This window comes from Protopterus annectens, chromosome 11.part0 (genome assembly GCF_019279795.1).
Source record: "Protopterus annectens isolate FY-2018-M chromosome 11.part0, PAN1.0, whole genome shotgun sequence".
In the NCBI taxonomy this organism is placed as follows: domain Eukaryota; kingdom Metazoa; phylum Chordata; order Ceratodontiformes; family Protopteridae; genus Protopterus; species Protopterus annectens.
In genome coordinates this window covers 658,252,478-658,274,795 of record NC_056745.1, presented here as the reverse complement: position 1 = coordinate 658,274,795, position 22,318 = coordinate 658,252,478, and the positions used below count along the sequence as shown (strand labels likewise).

Genomic DNA, 22,318 nt, shown 5'->3' with positions numbered 1-22,318 from the left:
CAGACTTCACATGAGAAAAATTCAGTGGCATCTCAGGTTAGTGTGGCATCAACACTCCTAATCATTTCGGAGTCCATTGCTGGGCTTTTTGAAAAGGTAGATAATTCTGTGTCTCTGTCTCTAACCGGGCCTCCCCTTCTTTTTTCTATTTGAACTTCAGTTGATTACAACAGATGCTTCAGGTTTTCCTTTGGGGCTGTATCCAAATGAATGGAAGTACAAAGTATGTGAAACAAGTGGAACAGACAAAAGGACATCAGTGTCAAAGAGGTGCTGTTCGCAATCAAGGTTTTGAAAGCCTTAAATCATCTCTGGTCCTCAGAACCTCTTCAAGTTATCGTAGACAACACCACAGTGATATATAAACAGACAAGGAGGCACCATATCTTACCATCTTTGCAGACTTGGTATGTTGGCCTTAGGAGGTGGTACAGCAGCTCAGTTTGACCCTTCAGGCCATACATTCTGTCAGAGCAAAATATTGTAACATACAAGCTGAACAAGACTAGGATACACCCTGACGAATGGAAATGACACTAAGGGTTCTTCCAGGAATTGATCCAGTTGTGGGGAACACCTCAAATTGATCCATTTGCCTCCTTTCAAAATAGACAGTAAAAAAAAATTGATTCAGGATTCCATGCAAACAGACTAAGAAAACAGATGCCTTCTCATTCTAGACCACATGCTTTGTGTGTATTTCTTCATGATATAGATTAATTTTGTACTTTATATTTGCCTTAGCCCAGGTCATGGCTAAAAAGGATCCTTGGACCAGTCAACTTACCCAGTTAACAAATGTTAAAGAAATAAATATGTTATTGAGGTTGACGTCTAACATGCTAAAAGGTCTAAACCCAGCCCCCCCCCCCCAGCAGCTTGGCCCCCCTCTGAGATGCTGGTCTCTCCCAGATGCATATTGTCAATGAGTTGACTACCTCTCAATCACATTCTTTCTCTGCCTTATCCCACGACTGGATCCAGGTGGCTCAAGGTTTCTTACAATTCTTACTGTATTTTCAAACTGCCCCAGTACAACTTTTTTAGGAGGTCTGACCTTCTAAAAATCCCAGGTAGGTTTTCCTTGAGAGGTCCTCTGAGTCCACTGATTCTTTTGGAACCTGGCAGATACATGTTCCTTCCTTCCTTTCCTTTCTAAATATAAATGGCATTGTCCATCTAAGAATGGTCCTTTTTACCAGAGGCAGAGCAAGGGTAAACAAGCCAAAAGTAAGATGGTCTCTCAAAAAAGGAGATAGCAGCATGAAGACAGAATTAGCAAGGGGGCTGTAAGGCCACTCATCCAAACAAGTAGCAGATCTCTCCATCCCAGCCTCTGCACTCCCCTTTCCCAAAATCTCCACCCAGGCCCTTACTTTATCTATCTATCCTCTTAATTCAGAACCTCAAGATGGGTGGATGTCTAACTGTTCCAAGGTATGGCACAGCATAACAAGGAATTACAGGGTCCTAAGTGTAAGCCTGCAGTCCATCACAAAGCTGAGAAAAAGTGATATCCCTTCTGTGCGAAAGCACAAAAAAATGTAGTGGCACCAGTTCTGGTAAGGGTGGTGGTTCAAGGTGCTGCAGAGAAGGTTTGTACAAATCAGGAAGGGAAAGAGTTCTACTCAAGACTGTTCCTAGTTCTAAGGAAGGATGGACCTTGGAGAACAGTCTTGGATATTTCAGCAAGGTGCTAAAATTCAAAATGATAACTTAGCAGGCACTTCTTCTGTTGCTAAGCCCTGAAAGTCTCCTCCTTACACAAGATCTCAGATGCACCTAACTGAACATCGCCATCTTCATTAGGCACGCAAGCTTCTTAAGGTTCACGGCAAAGAATCTCGTTACCATTTAACTTAACTGCTGAGCCCAGGGTACTAACAAAATGTCTGACCTCATTTGCTTGCACATTGCAGAACCAAGGCATCTACTGTTACTTGAATGACCGATTGACCTAGGCTCAAACAGTACAGAAGATGAAGAGGTCACTGTAGTGTATGCTTCAATTCCTAAGCAGCTTGGAGCTCACTCACCCTCAACCTGCAAGTATCAGCTCTGTGTCCTTCTCAGAAAACAGTCTTCCTTGGGACCCTCCTGGATAACAACCTCTGTAGAGGCTTCCTTCCAATAGAGAAGGTACAAGCATGGATAAAGTTGTTCCAGCCCATGACAGGCAGACCCCAAGGAATGGCCAAGTAAGCCCTAAGCATATTGGGCCACATGGTATTTGTCATCCTCATGACTCCCATAAACAGGCTACACATTGGGGAAATTATAATGGTTCTTGAGGAACATATGGTGGACTCCTTGGATTAAACCATACCAATAATATCCTGCATAAAAACGGAGCTAATAGCTTATGCCACCTCAGTCATTATGGCTACATCTTATCCAACAAGTTCTGCCAAGCATAATTCAATTTTTTCCATCCATGTTTTGACATTGCCAACTGCTTCTTGAACTAAATGTTGTTACATAGTCTTGTCTCTGTAAAAATGTATGTTTTTTAGCATATCCTTGTATCTGTAAATATGTTTTGTTCATTTCTTACATGATCTTATTCATCCAGGCTGTGCCTGTAAATGGTCTGTTGAGATTAATCCACTACCCTGTTAAACAAAAGTAAATAAATAAATTAACTAAACTAGATTAATTGATGGCACATACTGGGAAAATGAGGAGATGTTTTGTAGACCAATCATTTCAAATCAGATCCTGATCACATGTGCTTCAGACCAGGCCCAGAATGCCCAGACAAGGATTTCAAGGTGCAGGATAGATGGGCATGTCAAGATAGTACCCTGCACATACTCATGAAGGAGATAATGGCAGTTTTCTATGATGTCAAAGCACTCGGGTCAGTATGGGTGACGGGGAATTCTCTAGGTAATCACAGACAGCACAGTGATGTGGTACATAAACAAATGGAGGCCTCGCTGTTATCACCTATGCAGGCTGACTATGCAGGTCTGGGGATGAGCTTTTCAATGCAGTCTGTAGCTTTGGGTGACCAATTCAGCAAAACTCAGTGGCAGAGCATCTAGCAATATCTTTGCAGATCCACACAAGTGGATGTTGACCAGGGACACTTTTCTGAAGATCAGTAACAGGTAAGGTGTCCCAGAGGTAGACCTCTCTGCTTTTCTAAACAACATTTACTTATGGAAATACTACTGCAGAGCTCAACACAGGGATACCTAGGCAGTGGATGTGCTCTCCCTGAATTCAGCAGGTCTTTTTCTGTATGTTGTTGTCCTATTTCCTTGCTCTACAAACAAACAAAGAGGTGGGGTCCACAAATGATCCTGATTACCACCTTCTGATACAGGCAGCAATGATTGTCTCATCTCCTCCATGTGAATTTCCTGATTCAATGTTGAGGGGGTCTCTCTCTGTTACAATTCAACCTATGCACCTTGATTCTGGCAGCGTGGATGGCATAACGTACATTCCTTTTGAACACCTTAATCATAAGGACATGCTAGAAATAACAAGGGAGTCTAAAAAGCAGTAGAAGGAAATCTTAGCTAGTTAAGTGACCAAGATTCTCCCTGTGGTACTTAAGGAAGTGTAGGAGCTGAGACTGACCTGGTGGAATCAGCTACCTGGTCCTTGGTCTGTACATTTTCCAAACATGGTTTGTTAAACATAATTTCTAAGGCAATAGCAGGGTTTACTTCGACCATCCTGAAAGGCATGCTACTCTTCTCTAAAGATCTGTAGCCACTTCGCAGGTTGTTCTGTGGTCAGCTTTGGGAATCTTCCCTAAGACATTGATGGCAACAGTGACCCACATGAAACAAATAGTACAGTTGTGTTACTGCCACAACTGTAGCTGTTCAAGAATGGTCTTTGCTGTAGTCCTGAGTCCCTCCCTCTACCCTTCTACTTTTCATGTAAGCAGGGGTCAAGGTGAGTGCCCCGTCCACATCCTTAGCTCCTATTACTTGTTGTTGCTCAGCTTTCTCAAGAACAACACGAGTCTCAGACCTTAGCTAGGCTGTCTTGGTTATGATAACATGACATCTTGATTTATTAGGCAAGCTGTAGGTTTCCTGCTGTATCTTTCGAAGCAGGGGAGAAAGAACAAAAAATCAGATGGGCAAATGTCATCTTTACACAGGATACATGTGGACATTGGAGGTGAAGGGAAGAATGCTGTTCAGCTCCGAAAGTCTGGCCAGATGTCAGATTTCAGCTTATGGCAGAGTTCTCAAAGGCAATGACTGCAACACTGACTACACTTGAACATCCACAGTTTCTTTACGGTGCCAACACTAGTGTACTTTCCCATTCTACATTCCTAGACTGACTTATTTTGGGCTAGTTGTACCTGCCTTTTAGGCTACTGGGGGGTTAGCCACTGTAGATTTTCAGTGTTTGGTTATATAACTAGTGTTTTACGGTGTTTTTTTCCCTTCTGGTGGAAGGTGTTTCTTGGGGATTATGCTTATGAAGGATTGAAGATCAATTACTAAGAAGTTTCTCATTGTACTTTGTATTATAGGGCTTTTTGGTATCTCAGTTTGCTAACTGTATGTGGGGAGTGGACACAAGTACACTTATTGGTGAGCCTCTGCTTCAAAAAAAAAGAAATAAAGATGATGTGAGTTACACTGTCTTTCATAACCAAAGGTCATGCTGATGTGCTCAGTAAGGGAGGTAATCTCATGGCTTGACTAAGGAATGCCTAACTGCTCTAGAAGAATGGCTGGAAAACAGATGTCCACCTTCATCTAATCCCATTCATTTATGAATGCACTGCAGCAATGATCCTGTTATTTGTTAGGCTACTGTGAGTACCTTCACACAGCTATGCTTTCTTGCAGTATCATTTGATCTAAGAGGAAGCCCCTCCTCTATGGATCAAGGATGCCCCTTTCTCTCTCTCTTTTTCCTTGGGGGTGGGCAATGTCTTCAGGCAGCCTTAGCTGTTGACATTCCCCATAAGTCAGACAAGTACATACTGGTATATTATTTGTTAGCAGTGTGGGCCACCATATCTTCATTGTTCTTGATTTGTGATGTGATGCTAGCTGGTAGCTAGGAGATGAATTGGGCAATTACTGAGTATATAGTGAACATGTGACATTATTGTATTAGTTGTCACATGTGCCCAGCCATTTTTGAGTGTGGGTACTTATGGGGCAAAAAAAGGCTGTTAATTAGTGGCGAAGATAAACTTAACCATAAGAGTAATGAAGGAAGGTCCTCCACATAGGTATTATTTATTTTCTTTACCTGGATAAATTAACTGACCTAAGCAATGGACCTTTTTCTAGCACAGACCGGGCCAAATGGCAGCAACATACAGTAGTGTGTGTGTGTGTGTGTGTATTTTGAAGAACAAATGATATGAATACACATTTATGAACATATATATATATATATATATATATATATATATATATATAACTTCGAACTTCATATGGTCGAGATCATGGCATCAAAGTTTTGAAAGTTCAAAACTTCAATAAAAAAAAAGTAAAAACAAAAGTTTTCTTTTTTTTGTACATTTATGCAAGGGCGGCAAGTCTCCCTGCTAATTAAATATACCAACTCCAAGATCACACTACAGTGAAGAGAACGGTAAATTTCCTGTTCCACTCTGTACGACGATCTCCATTTAAACTGTTCACAGTTTCAAAACTTATGGTCTCAACCATGTGAAGTTTGAAGTTTTGAAACTTCAAGCTTCCAAAGTAGACCCGTATACCTATATATATCTGTATTTATTTATGTATATATATGTGTGTATATATATATATATATATATATATATATATATATATATATATATATATATATATATATTTAAATGTACACAAGTGTGTGTGTGCATGTGTACACACATACACACACACACGCATGCATGCACAATTATTTACCCAGCATTTCATTTACCCTAAAAACTGCAGGCTGCCTAATACATCTAAACAATAACAAAAAAATCCCTGAGATAAAGATCAAAAAGAAAGTTGTCATGACAATGATGAAAAATAAATGTTTATATAGTTTTCAAAAGTATATCAACAGTCTTGGAATGAGTTTCTGAGCTGCAAACAAATGGTAAAGCCACTAATCCTGTAAGTGTGTGTCTGTCTGTGTGTTGGAGTATTTACAGATGTGGCTTAGCCAGGGATCCTTAGGACAACTGCACTTGAATCCCCATGCAAGATGACAGTTTAGCAGTTTAAAAAATTTTGGAAGACTGTCACTATTTTGCACACCTTGTGGCAAACTATTCCAGATGCTAGAATCCATATATGTATAGTTATGATAAGATATAACACAACTATTCTTTCTCAGTGTGGGCGATATCGCCCCCTAAAGAGTGATGGAAAACTTCTGGGGGCTCTAATAGTATGCATTGTAATCAATGGTAAACAGCTGTTAGGATGTAATAGAGACTTTGAAGGGGCAATTTGGACAAAAAAAAAATGAAAACATAATCATGGCACAATTCATAGCACATGACATTTATAATAGATCATTAGAATTAGTCTGGAGCAAAATTTACTTCATTTTCTTAACACTGCAAGGAGGGGAAAACTAATGATGACCAGACTCTAGCCCTGCCCTGGTGCTGTGGGACTCTCACCCACTAAAACACCCCCTAACACTGGCCAGTTCTAGCATGCTAGAATTCATATCCTTACTTTGCCATTAAGCGGCATTGGTTCTCCATACCACCATCAGTTGAAATCGAACTCACCACTCATCGGTTTAACACCCAATGCTCCAACCCACTGCACCAAGCAGGACTCTTTGGGTGGATCTATGATCAACCAACTTCTGTCTTGACAGTTTTTTTATGTAATATTTAACATTCTTTTCAGGTTTTGATTTTTATTAGTTGAAAATAGGCAAAATGTGTTAGGCATTTATAGGTCTTGTGCTGCTGGTTGTGTATGGATTGGTTTAATTATTATTTGCATCTCTCTAGCTATAAAGACTAGCCTTCTTCTTCTCCTTTTGGTTGCGCATGTTAGGGGCCACCATAGTGGATCATCAGTCAACAGAACAAGTGGCAGTAGAGTTTGAATTTGTCAAGTTGCCAGATCAGCACACAGCCTTCCTCAGGAGGCACATGCTGCACACACAAACCCGTACTTAGGGCCTATTTAGAATGTCCAGTCCACCTGCAGCATGTCTTGTGAATGTATTTGGAAACTGGCGCACCCAGAGGAAATCTACACGAACACAGGGAAGACATGCAGACTACACACAGTAGGCACCCCAGCTGCGAATTGAACCAGAGAACCTCTTGCTGTGATGTGACAATGCTAACCACTGCACCACTGTGCCACCCAGCCGTAAAGACTAATCTGTTGGAGTTTTTCAACTGTTAAATGCTATTCATAATCATTGTAACATTGTGTATACAGATTTAATACACATATATGCATGTGCTTACTTGTGTGAATAAATCTCAATATTGTAATTGATAAACTATACTAACGTAAAAGTAACATGTTAATTTAGTTAGTAAATAGTCTTCTTCTTTTGGCTTTTCCTGGTTAGGGGTCACCACAGTGGAACAACAGTCCACAGAACCATTGGCAGTGGAGTTTTATGGTGTTGAGTTGCCAGCCCGGTGCCCAACCTTCCACAGAAGGCACACACCCACACTCACCCCTAGGGCCAATTTAAATTGTCCAATCCACCTACAACATGTCTTTGGAATGTGGGAGGAAACTGGAGCACCCGAAGAAAACTCACGCGACCACAGGGAGGACATGCAGACTCCACATAGTAGGCACCCCAGTTGAGAATCTTACCAGAGAATCTCTTGCTGCGAGGCAGCAATGCTAACCGCTGCACCACCACAGCCACCCTTTAGTTAGCAACTAGTAATAGTAATATATTACTTTTCTTAGTAACTAGTAAGTAATATATTACTTTTTTAGAAAAGTTTTAGAGACATAATGGTCTTAAAAAAACTGTGTAATATCCTGCCATTCCTGCTGAGGATCCCTCACAGATGGAGGAGAAAATACATGTTTAGTCTTCTGTTTCATTTTAGATCTAAAGTCTGCTCTTAGGAGTGGAGGTACTGAGTGGTAACTTATCTCAATCAGCATGCTGGGAACTTCTTCCCTAATCATGATCTAAGGTATGCCGTCCAGTCCCTCCAGTGTTTTAAGACATGGTTCCTCCAGGCGTGACAGATGTTTGGTACAGCTGTACCATATCTACTTCCAGCAGGGTCACAGTAGCTGGAGCAGCAACAACAGCAGAACATCTGGTTGGTCCAAGGTCTGCTCAAGAGAGACAACATATCTAACTATGCAGCAGAAGTCTCTAATTTATGTTTCGTCATTTTCCTCTTCATCGTGAAACAGATGTGGGCTGTTGAACATTCATATGTCATCTTACCCAGAGAATGGGCTTTAAGTTTCTTGCTCTCAAGATAAACTTTTAAAAAAGACAGATGACTGCGCAAAGTTTTAGACACAGCTCAGCACCTAGACAAAACAAACGTTTAGTATGGCGACTTCTGTGAGAAATTTCCCTCTTGCAATCACATTTCCCTCTCTTCAATGACATGTACAAAACTTAAGAAAATACAAAAAGAAGAGGAGGGCTCCCCACCAGGGATACTTCTCTGCCCAGTGGCAAAGTAAGAGGCATGAATCATGTGATTGACAAACTGATGCTGCCTCAACAGTTCAAGTGCTGGCTAATGGCAAGAAAATTCTGAGGTATCTTGTGTCCATTTGCCCTGTTTGTACCACTGTCTTCATTGGGTTGAGGTCATATGTCAGACGTATGGCATTAGGGGAGGGTGCCCTGACTTTTGGTATGTTGGTCAGCAGTATGGATCTCCTTGGCAGGATATCCCATAGGTTGTTAATATTGCAAAAATAATCAGTCAAACATCTACCGTTATGTTAAGTTGTTACACAACTGTACTCATTTTACCAAATATCTGTTCAGAATATTTTCTTTTATTCATCCTGTTTAGTTAGTTACAGTATGTGCTTTTTTGTGTATATTTAATTGTCTTTTTGTCTAACTTTGTATTAAGTGAAATGTTTACATTTATTCAGTTACAGAAACTTGTGGCCAATAGTTTACTATTTTAGAAGGTTTGCAGCATTGATGTGACTGTTGGCATTCACCCTTTTTGAAGACAAACTGCCTATTAGCTGTTGTAATGTAATATATTGGATGGTTTACTGATAGAGCATGTAGTAATTGAAATCTTGATGCTAAATTAGTCTGGCTCATGTCAGCATATACTATGAGTGCAAAAAGGAGTGCATACACTGCAAAGGAAGTCATAGTCCTTCCTGGGGAATTATGAAGAGACCTGTGACATGTTCTTATGCTGTGAAATTTAACAACAGGAACTGAAATATTTCCATGTCACAGTTTGCGACACAGCAGCTGCTGGGACTCAGCAGCTGAAACAAATTTCAGGGCTTCTGGATTAGTTCTTTGAGATTATCAAGGCTAAACTGGAGAACCTCTTATTCTCTGTGAATAGAAAGAAAATATATGAAACTAGATTTGCATTCAGCATTATGGATACGTTCTCTAGAGTAGCTGGAACCACTTTGGATAAAGTTCCAAACCTGCCTATAGCTTTTGCTGAAAATTCAGATGATATGTATGGACCTTTCCATGGAGAATATTTGTTGAGGAATGATGTGCAGTCCTTTATTACTGGTTTGCAAAACAAGACCAAGATGATCAGGGACTCTCAGTAGGTTTACCCTACTCCCATGATGAAGTATTCTGACTACATCTTAAAAGCCCAAGTAATAAATGTGCAGGTGATGAATATTTCCTTGTCCTGCTTCTCACTTGATCTCATTGAGAGCAGGTCAAGAAAAGATTCTGATGTCGTCACCTCTTTATAATTTCTAGCTGCCAATGGATGGTGTATTTGTTCCTGAAAATTATACTTTCACCATGTATAATTATAATAATATAATGGTACTATATGTTGGGTCATAGCAAAACATGTAATCTGGTGGCTTTCCCATAGAATATGCACTGTCAGCAATAAAATAAAAATTTGTGTTCTATATTCAGTATAATAACCCAACAATCCCCAACCATGAAACTTTAAATATAATAATGTTGAAGTTGAACACTTTGATTTTATAATGTTTCCCCTTATTAGGTCATAAATCTTTTTCCCGGTATACTGTAAATTCATTAAGTTCACAAAAGTGCTTGTATTTACATTTTTACAAATATCTGGGCATAGCTAAATCCCCTCGGTCCATTGGTGCTGTTACTTCTTCCCATGGTATTCTTGGTGAACCCCCTCTCCACATAAATTTGACTATCAATCTCTTAACATGTGAAATCCATTCTAATTTAAGGGGGACCAGTAAATTATGCAAATGAAATATAATAAGAGGAAGATCCTTTATTTTTGTTATGCTAATTCTTCCTAGCAATGAAAAAATGTATTACTGTTTCCCATCAGTAAATTTTCCACTTCTCCTAAATATAGAGCATATGCCTTTCTGTAAAGTCCTATCTAATTCTGTACTTATATGAATGCCAAAAAATTTAGTTTCTACTACTAAGAGAATATTAGAATTTCCATTTTCGTCTCTTTTCTTCTGACATTTTTGGCTTTTTCTTGACTATTTTTGCTAATCGCTCTTCTAAAAGCCGTTTTAAAGTACTTCTCATATTTCTACTGTATTTTACTGTTTTAAACGTTTTTACTGTTTGTGCACTTGTTTCTGCTTAAACCTAAAGTTGTAACTGCTTTTACTGTTGTAGGCTACACACACAAGTGTGATAGCCTTTTCTGTGTTTATTTACTGCTTAATTGCATTTTTTGCTTAATTTAACATTAAAAAACAAAAAAAAAAAATACTATTTATTTGCTCATTTCCCACCTTTTTCTATACTAGAATAGTCCAGATCCCAAATTTGCTGGTTTCGGGACTTTATTTTTGTGTTTCTGAGTTCTCCAGACCTTGATGTGGTAGAGGGAAGTCTTTCTGCTTACCAGTGAGAGTGGTAAGCATTGAGCAGCCTATCTGTCGCTAGAGGAGTGGTTTCCATCTCTGAAATTGTACCTTATTGGCCATTTGGAGTTGCTTTGTATCCTTTTCAACTTTCTGCCTTAAAAACCCATGATTGCATGGGTTTGCACGAGTTTGCCCATCTCGCAGCATCACTTAGCTAGGGTTAAACTATTACGGGCGCCAGAAAGTCTGCTCTTCAAATTTTCCCTTAGAACTACCCAATTTTTCAGTTTTAGCACGTAAACCTGATTCTTTGAGCTCAGCACTTGCTTAGAACCGTTGTAAGCACTAGATAGTCTATAAACTGCTACAGCACTCAACTTTCCCTACTAGTTAAAGAGAAAAACAGTTTTAGTACTTAAATAAGCACCTATCCAGGCATGTCTAAGGGTCAGCTCCTGGTGTTTTCTCCTGTCTACCTGGTGAATCTGGGCATCCTGGGGCAATGTAGCAATTGCCTCACATACACTGACAACCCTCTCCTCCTACCACCCAACACTACAACCTGTGAGAGATGCACTTATATAGCCAAACTAGAAGCCAAGCTCTCTCCAGCCAAGACTGGACTAGTCAGTCAAGAGGAGAAGGTAAACACCTGCACCTGCACCACACCACATTCAACACATAGTCCTACAAAACCTACACCACCAAAACCCACACATAGTAACACAAGACACACCCCTACATTCGCTGAGGCTCTTAATAAAAATCTGCCCAAGCAAAAGAGACCTCCGAAGCTGAAACGCAAGCAACCACCACCCCCCAACACAACCCAAATGAGACATAGCTCACATAACCACTGTGCCACACCACCTCAGCCCCTAAGGCAAAACAACATACCCAATACACTAGTCATAGGTGACATTATAGTCAGGTACATTGACGTCCCACTCACCAGGCTAAACAAGGAGAAAGTTACAGTCAGCTGCCTGTCCAGTGCCAGGATCCACCATATAACACACGCACTCAAGTCACTCCACAACAAGTACAAATATGACTCCATCATTGTCCATGTTGGAGTGAATGACCTGAGACATACCTCCCTGGACTACATGAAAAGAGACATGGAGGAGCTCTCGCATCTTGTAGCCTAGGCAGATATGACCCTAGCCCTGAGTAGCATCCTGCCATTGCCCAGAATGATACCATAGTACAAGGACAAAATGATTGACTTCAACACTTGGCTAAGCTTCTGGTGTCATTCTAAGGGGATCCAGTGTCTGTCTGCCTGAGATGAAATGATCGACAGACCATGATGCTTTGCCAGAGATGGCCTGCACCTGTCGCTCCTGGGATTCCGGATACTGACTAAGGCTCTTTCCACCCCTATAGTGCCTTTTTTTAGCAGGGTTCAAATGACAAAATCACCACCGTAACAGGTACATGTAAGAAAAATCTGAGGGTAATGCTACTCAGTGCTAGAAGTCTAAACCTAAAAATGCACTCACTTGAGGCACTCCTTAAAGTGGAGAACATCAACATCTGTGCAGTGACGGAGACCTGGTTCAAGACTCCAGAGAGCACCCCTGCACTACCAGGCTATAGTTCATACCACACCTTTTGGCCACCTAACCTGGACCGAAACATTAAAGGTGAAGGCGTGTCCATATTCATTAAGGATATCCACACCTCCAGGCTAGTTGCCCAACGTAATGCATCCAAAATTCTCCAAGTGCAACTAACACTGGGCAAGACTGCAATCCAAAATGTAGCTTGCCACAGATCCCCCACAATGCCCCAGGATTCCCACTCCACGTTTCTTAACATACTGGAAAATATTAAGGTACAACCCAATACCCTAATACTGGGTGACTTTAACTACCCCACCATTAACTGAGAAAACTACTCATGTAACAATACATTTGCTCAACGTTTTTTGGAATTCATTAACTCCAGTGCCTTGGATCAACATATCCATACCCCCACCAGGAGCAGCAGTTTCCCAGACCTGGTCATTACCAACATGGGCAACCGATGCTCCACACCAGAGATCAGCTCCTCATTGGTCAGATCTGACCATAAGCTAGACATCCACATCCCGCCCCACCCCCCATTCAGAAAACCACCGTAAAAAAACTTCTCCAAAGCCAACCTCAAGCTTCTTAAGACAAAAGTGGCAAACTTCATGACAACCATGCTGACAGAAAATAGAAGTACAACTGCTGAGTTTTACACCAGTGCACTGTATGAACACATACATGAATGCATGGATCCCAAATGGAACCAAGACACTCTCCTCCAAAAAAAAGGAAGCCAATCTGGTGGTCCCCTGCCATAAACAAACTCTACAACAGAAGGAAGAAACTGTTGCAAAAAAGAGTAAAATCCCATGATTGGAAAATCTCACTTGTCAGCCTCAGTAAGAAGCTGAGATCCCTCATAAAATCCTCTAAAGCTAGTTACGAAAACAAAATCACCACGGATTCTAAAGACATCCACAAGGCATTCTATAGTTATGTCAAGGATCTCAGAGTCAACACTCAGATCTGCTCTGAGTTACAGCACAGTGGCACTAAATATACAGAACCGACTGTTATTGCCAACATCCTGGCAGATGGGTTCAGTGCTAACTTTACCCCCACCCCCTAAAGGGCCCATCTCATTACTGAAAGAATGCAAAGTTCCTGTAATCACAGCCGCACAGGTAAAAACTGCATTCTCCAAAGCCAAGCATACAGCATCCATGGGACAAGACAACATCCCAGGCTGTGTTCTGCACGAACTACAAAATGAACTGGCACCCCACCTAAGTACCATGTTCAATCGTAGCCTCACTTCAGGCTTTGTACTTACTGAATGGCGCACATCCACGGTTATCCCACTCCACAAGGGGGGAGCCACCACGGACCCTGGGAACTACCGCCCCATTAGCCTGATGAGCCCGATCTGCAAGACCATGGAACATATCCTCATGGAACTTATAAACAAAGACCTAGGTAACCTCCAAACTCTGGACCCTACCTAGTTTGGGTTTGTGAAAGGTAGATCATGTCTCCTAAACCTGATTGACTTCTTTGAAGCAGTCACCAGAGCCGTAGACGAGGTAAGGTGGTTCACACAGTCTATCTAGAACACGCCAAGGCCTTCAGCACCATCCACCACTCTGGAATCATAGATAAACTTACTAAGCTAGGCATAAACACCTATGTGATGTGATGGGTTGCCAACTGGCTAACTGACAGAACCCACACCGTGAAAGTAGCCAACTCCAAATCCAAGGGTTCAGTCCTGGGTCCTCTCCTGTTTGACATCTACTCCTCTGAAGTTCAGGCTAACACAGAGGGACTATGGCTAACAAAGTTCGCAGACTGCAAACTAGGTGCCATTATTGAATCCCCTAATGATGTGGACATTCTACAAAAGAGCCTCACAAAGACAGATACCTGGTGTCAAGGCCATGGTCACAAGCTCAACGCCAAAAAATGCATTGTCATCCCCTTTGGGAATAACTCTGTGCCCATGAACTACCAAATAGGCGGTAGTCCACATAACACCGAAATTGTGATAAGAGACCGAGGGACACAGGTGGACAGTAGTCTTTCCTTTGATAACCACATTGCTACAGTAGTCAGAAAATCCTTCTACATGGCACACCTCATTACAAAAGGTTTCTCATCCAGAAAAAAGAAGGTCATTGTTCCTCTCTACTCATTCCTCATTAGACCTATTATAGAGTACAACACCCCATTTGGTATGTACCTTACAAGACATCTACAACAACTAGAAAGGCCACAGAAATACCTCACAAAGTGAATCAACAGCCTCAAACAGATGCCCTACTCAGACTGTCTCAAAAAACTCCAGCTCTGCTCCATTGCATATCGCCTACTCAGAGGCGATCTCTGCCCTAACATACAAAGCTATGTCAAACCCAAAGCTATTGGACATGCTACACTTAAAGAAATCCCAATCCCTCCGAGCCACATGCTCCAGGGACCTAAACCTTGTCATCACAATAAACAGAACATGCTGGAGGGATAGGTTCCTGTCCCAGAGAATTCCCATACTCTGGAACAGACTACCCATTCATGTCAAACAGAGCACCACATTAGCCCTCTTTAAGAAAAATCTTGACAATTGGATGGGAAATAGGAAATTCACTCTAGGGATCACTTCTGTGGCTCTGCTCAACAGGGGCACAGGAAAATAAATTTTTGGGTGGCGAAAGCCAGGGAATCTTCATGGCTAGGCTTTCTGTGGCTCTGCTCAACAGGGGTACAGGAAAATAAATTTTTGGGTGGCGAAAGCCAGGGAATCTTCATGGCTAGGCTTAAATAGGCCCTAGGGCCATTAGCCTAGTACCTACCTATGAACATAAGTTTATTCTAGCTGATTTTCCATTTTTTGCTACATATCACATTAAATTGTGAATTTACCTTATGCATTCCGTAATTAATCTTTCATCTTTATTAAAAAAATTGCTGATATAATCATATGCCAGTAATGCAAATGCTTTCGTATTTATAGTTGGACATGTTATTTCTTGAAGTTTATATAATAAGTTAATTGCAGGCACAAAAAGCATTGTTGAAAGGAGGCAACCTTGTCTCACACGTTATCTTAAACTTCAGCAACATTTTATTATTTAATTTGTTAATAACATCTGTCTATGCATAGATTTTGAATCACCCTAATCAAGGAGTTTGGCATTTCATAATATTCTAAAACTCTCCAAATGTAATTTCTGTTAAAATCAAATTAGTCACATCAAGCTTAATTAACTCAAAAAAATCATTAGATAAAGTAGTAGCTTGCCTGTTAATGCTTGAAGCAATGTACTGGCCTGTGCCATAGTCCAGTTGGTTAAAAACAAACAAACTGCACAGGAGAGAGCCCTTTATCTAAATACTTTATTAATTTTGCATTTATTACTTTGGTTATAACCCTGTAGTCTGTATCATGCAGAGAAATTGGTCTGCCATGTTCCTGCTTTAAGCCATCTATTCCATTTTTCTTAAACAAAATCATTTCTGCTAAATTCATGGACTGTAATTTTCCACAGTTAGTCATTACATTTTTCAGTTTATGTAAATAGGGAGCTAAATCATCCCTAAAAACCTGGAGAAAATCTGCTACATAATCATCTGGTCATGAGGCTTTATTTAGCTGTAACATTTTTATAGCTAGTTTTGTATCGCAAACAGTTATTTCTGGTTGTAAAAATTATTTCCAGTTTAATTTTTGAAGTCATCCATAATTACTTATCACACTACAGTTCTTAATCCATTTACAGTTATAAATTGTCATAAAATACATATGGATTATGGTCCCAGTTTGACATTGTTCAGTTATTATGCTACCATCTGTGTCGTATATTTCCAAGATTACAGTTTTTGATTTAACTTCATAAGACTGAGAAGCTAATTTGCCTACTTGATCTAACTGAAAAAAATATCTTTAAAATTAGTCATATGTTTACTTTGTTCTACCTCACTGTGTATTATTTGTTAGTCATCTGAACAAAACTACTAACTTCCTTGAATTTGAATTGAACTTTTCATGTGGTAGAATTATTTTTTTAGATTTTACATATTCAGGTAAATTTTTTTCATACTACCATACATAGGAAAAAGGTTCAGACTACTTGATATGTTCATGCTAATGTCATGCACCCTAAATTTGTAAGAGTGTAATTAAGAGCCACTTCCTTTGGGCAAGTAGGCTCAACATATCTGATGATGCCTCTCCATGGAACTAAACAGTATGGCAGCAGATTTTTACTGTAGGGGATATGATCCTAAACCTGAGGGACAATTCAGAGTTGGTGAATTCACAGTGTGAAGGTGTGGGCAAACCTTATCTTTTTGGTAATAATGTATCATTTAGAGATGGTAGAAGCACAAGGAATTGGTCAATAGGGTAGTTGTACCCCTCAGGTTAAAAGAATAATAGAAAGGAATTGGCTATTCTAAGCTCTAATAATGAACTTAAGAGAATAGTAGGTGAACAAATATACTTTATTTACAAAAAAGAAAGAAATTTAAAGCAGTATCTATGTTATACAAAACTAGCTTCCATCCAAAAGTGAATAAATGCATGTCTAGTAAAAGAGCCATGTCACAGTTGTGTTTATTTTAAATTTATTAATGTTGAAAAAGACTTTTTACATCATATTACTCAAGAAAACTTTGTGTTTAAGACTTTTGCGACATGTAATGGTGATAATTTGGTCTATTTTGCAAACTGTACAAGTGTAATTGTTTTTATATAGGTAAGACCAATCAAAAGCTGATGAATAGAATCTCATCACATTTGTCTGAGATTCGGAGAAGGGTCGACACTAATGCTATATATAAACATAATGTGCAATTCAATAATGAACACTACTTTAAATTTAGAGTACTGCCACAGTTATATATAGATAAAAGAGGGGGAGATATTATAAATAGAACAGAGCGTGCTGAATATCGATGGGTAAATTATTTTAGAGCTGATGCACCCTGAGGTTTAAATGTAATGAATAATATAAAACCTGTTTTAAAATTGAAACATAATATAAATTTATGTTTGCTATTTAATTTTTAATATTAATATTTTTAATTAATTTATTTATTTAATATGTTTAATATTTAATTTTGCTATATGCTGTTTAATTAGAATGTCCTGTGAGATGATGCTGAGTATTATTTATTATTATTATTATATATATATCATTAAGATTATTAGTGACAGTTTTCTTTCTTGCTGTATGGTTTTAAGAATGAATTTTAAAATATTTGCATCTATTTTTATAAGGATTTTATATATATATATATATATATATATATATATATATATATATATAATTTTTATTTCCGATTTGGTCAGCTGACTTTATGTTGCTTTTTGATAGGCTGGTTTATACTATATAAGTTGGAGATAATTAACTATGATTATTTTAATTTGTATTTAGAAAGAATCTGCATGCCTTGAAAGCTTTGCATAAGAAAGTGTTTACTGATTATATTTGAGACGTTTGGACCTTTGGTTTATTCCTAGTTGTCTCACTTTTTAAATTTGAGGTCCATTCAGCTGCCTTGCACAGGAATTTTCAGTTGTGATTTCCATCATCCTCTGCTAAAAGCAAAGTAACTTCATTCAATTTGGAGTTATGTAAAGTCACTTCTGACTGCCATTCTTGTACAATATCATTTAATTTATTTCCACCAGCCGGCTTCTTGCTAGCTGTTATACCTACTCCTTGAAGTACAAAGGCATCATCTTTAATTTTGTACACAGTGATATCGCTTGCCATCTTATCATCCACATTCATTTTCACAGTGATATGTTTAGTCTTTCTATATATTTGGGAGCTGGAATTCTCACCATTCAGGATTCCAATTTAGAATGTGTCTTCTTAATGCAGACAAACTATTTTTTTCATAATGGCAAACTTAAAAAAAGAAAGGCCCTCTTTAATTCAAAAAGTGTTTAAAATCTTCAAAGTTACTACTTCATACAGCTAGAAAGCGCGTCACGCCACACACATTCCTGACACCGCCCCATGTTTTTTACCCCATCACATTTAAAACAATTATAAGACAATCATTTAAAAACATTTTCCACTGACATCACTATTTAAACTATTAAGAAGTATAGTGTTACATTTTAAAATATAAATGCTGTCTTTATAATGCAAATATTGTTTCAAATTACTCACACATCTAACATTCCAATTTACCAGCTCTAATATGCAAGCTGTAAAACTGTGAACTTCACCTCCATGCTCCTTAGTGAAATAGACTATTTTTTCCCTCATTTTTTATATTCCCGAGGTGCTCCTTTATTCTCGTGGAAAAGGACATTTTTGTTTCATCTATATAAAATAAATTACAAGGGCACCTTGGAGCGTAAATCACAGCTGCTGTAGTACAGGTATACTACACCTAATGTCCAATTTAACATGACTTATTTCTTCAAAAGTACTCTGAAATAAAGGAAAAATAGTACAACTACAACATGGGTCTGTCCTCTTGTATTCTGTTTCTACAGCTATATTAGCTTTTGGCATAGTAAAATAACTATGACTCAAAAATTACCATTATTTTTTCCTTTAAAAATGAAATTAGGGATGCTCCAAATATGAACTTGTTTATATTCATAAAAAAGTATAAAAGGCTGCATGATTATCATGTTGTATAAATAGCACCATTGCTAGTTCATCCTCAGCAATGCACAAATGATGAATCTCTGAGGACACGGCTTGTGTCTGAGAAAATGAAATAATTTGATGTGCAGTAAATTAAGAAGGATGAAGTAAGTCATTTTGAATACATTATAATAAAACTTAAGAAATATTGCCCAATATTAAAAAAGCATGTGAAACATTTTCCATTAAAGTGCAAAGTATGGACTCCTGTTACAGTGCAGTTTACAACCTTGTGAGAATCAGTACATGCATACTAAAGCTTACCACCTAAGCAGTCTTATGAAAATCAGTTAAAAATGTAATTATTCCTTGTATCATACCTTTTGACATCACTGAGTAGGTTACTGTGAGAATTCAGACATGACTTTTACTGACAATAATATGAATACCTATTCTGAAATAAAAAAACTCATTTAAAGAAGAGAGAGACAATGTTTGATGAACAGTAACAGCAGACCATGCTTCACACAGCATAGCCCACATACATTGTTACATGCATCAGTTATACTGTCTGTGCTTCTTTTACAAGAAAAGAAACACTAACCTGAAAGTCATAGTCCATAGTTCTGGCCTAGATGCTGCTTCTTTACCCCTACAAGTGTATGTTCATAGGTTCATAGGTTCATACTAGGCTATCTGCCCGAGGGCATTTATAAGCCTAGCCCATAGTTTTGTGGCTTACGCCACCCCTTTAGTTTGGAGAAACTATGCCCATTATTTTGCTGTGCCTCTGTCGAGCAGTGACACTGAGGTAACCCCTGGGGTGTATCTGCGATCTCCCATCCATTGGTCAAGATTCCTCTTGAACAAGGCCAGCGAGGTGCATGGGGGTCCCTTACTACTACTACTGGCAGGTCACCAATTAGCCATAGTAGGAATGGATCTGGGAACTTCACCACTAGATTTATGCATGATAATTTTATGCAGAATTCAGCATGCAGTAGACATCCTGTGTCCAGTAGCTGGGGTGTACTGAAAGGCAACCCCAGAGTCATCCAAGCATCTGAATCTAACCTTTAATATTCCAAATATTCACTCAGTGGCATTATGTGTCTGGGACAGAGCTGTATTGAAATTATCTTTTGCAGCTCCACTTAGATTTCACTTTAGTATCATGAGCCATGGCTCCAGTCGATATCCAGTGTCACCTTAAGAAAAAGAAAAAAGGGGGGAGGGGGAGACAAAACAAAGAAAGAGTGGGTTTAGAATTAACTAATATTTAAATGATAAAAAAAAAAATCACTTAGCAACAAGATGACTACTGGGCATCCTACAGTGCAGGAAGAGGCATTGCAGTGAGTCGTATGCCAGATGTGGGAATCATGTGCACTGACAGGATGCTAGGCAGACACCTTAGTGGTGCACCCCCACACATCACAATCAGCCTGGCAGTTGATGGTAATGGTAGCCTTTCCTGAGGCGGTATTGCTCACCTCCCACTACCACCACCACCCCCATGGACCAGATGAGACTCTAATTGTAACATGGGTGCCACCCACAAAAGGTATCCATAGTCTGGGCTTGGGCTTGAGGTGACATCAGGAAATAGATGTACTGATCCACACATGCCAACCGTGCATCCAGGAACTGCTGATGTATCTTCGAGGCAGAGGCCTGTGAGATACCTAGTGTGTCCCTAGTCTCTCTCTGCAAGGTACTTGTGGCAAATATAGTGAGGGTTGTATATGCCTTAGTAACTACAGGAATAGAAGACCAAACATCCCACCAGTATCTCTGTAGGGGTCATACTTGTCCATTCAGACCCTTATAATGTCCCTCTCCACTTTGAATCTGTCAAGGATTTCCTGATTCTGGAAATTGTAATGAGTAAATCTCCATCTTCTGGGCTGGCAAGTGCCAGTGGGTGCAAGCATTTTTGACTTAGCCAAGACAAGCAGCTAATACCAGGAAAGCTGGTAGACTAGCAGCAAAGGGCAGCATCATAGATTGCAAAGTGAATAGAAAAGGCTTTTTAACAAATCTGTCCATGTTGAATAAATGTGTAAATTTATGACTATGAATTACAAACAGGCGAGAGAAGGACTTATTAGCATACATGGTTTTAGATAATTTCTCATTTACTTCTCATTATTTGTGCATTTGCATAAGTACACACTCACTGCTGTCACACGTATGGCCTCAATGAATTGTTCCTTTGCTGTTATTGTTTGCAAAGCTCACTGATTGCCTTTAAGCTGTCGCTTCTTGACTACACATACCACAGCAGGTGTCAAATCTTTGCAAAAATTGCTGCAGCGCAAATGAATGAAAGTTTTAATGTGGTAATTGATACAAGAACTCTTCTGGCTACTAATAGATGCATTAATACCAACTGAATAATTTGTTTCTCATTTTGTTTAATATGTGCGTATTGACCTGATGTGAAGTAGTTGCAGGCTATATTTATTTTAGTTCCAACTTTTTTCTACAGTGAATCAGTATTTACTAAAAGTAAAATAAGAAAAAATCAACAGTGTAGCTATATTTTAAGTCAACATGCATCTGTATTATAAAATGCAGTAACTCGGTAACTTTTTCCCCCAAACAGGCCCTACAAAGAGCAAGTCAGATTATTGCAGAAATCCGTGAGACTCATCTGTGGTGAAAATCAGGTCCTACAGCAAACAAACAAGTCAGATCATTGCAGACATCTTGAGACTCGTCTGTGGTGAAAAATGCAGCTTGTTCATTTAGGTGGAACTGCTGGCTAATTTAAATGCCTTGGATGTAGAAGCAATGCTGTTAAGCATTATACATAATGGAATTTTATTTATAAAGAGTCTTAGTTATACAAGAACTGCTGCTTATAGCCAAAACAGTTGTTTCCAGATTAGAGTATCGCAATGTAAGCTCTCCTATACATACACTATGAACTTTTAAGTTCAGTTTTCAGGTTGATGTTTACTGAACTTCATTATAATCACTGTAATAAAATTTTTCATTATAATAAATTATTGATACATTTTATAAAATCATTCTGCCTAGAGGCAGCCCAGATGTATTTATTTCTATACCTATGTGTTTTACTTGCAGTAATCCTCATGATTCAGTCCTGGAGGTGATGGTTGGTTGCATGTGTGCAGTAATGCAGGAGCCCTGAAAGTAGAGTGTTGCTTGTAAGAGGTAACCAGTATTAGAATTCAAATTATTAGATGCTAAAACCACACATTGCATTCTTCTTTTG

The 22,318-nt window shown here is 39.1% G+C and overlaps 1 protein-coding gene across 1 annotated transcript in view; it reads left to right on the top strand.

The window, feature by feature from the left end:
* DNM1L (dynamin 1 like) overlaps positions 1–22,109 on the top strand; it is a 1,168,830-nt gene extending 1,146,721 nt beyond the window's left edge. The window contains exon 14 of the mRNA XM_044088102.1: positions 21,683–22,109. Within this exon, the coding sequence (XP_043944037.1) occupies positions 21,683–21,739 (57 nt within the window). The 3' untranslated portion in view covers positions 21,740–22,109. The remainder of the gene's footprint in view (positions 1–21,682) is intronic.
* Positions 22,110–22,318: the final 209 nt, after the last annotated feature.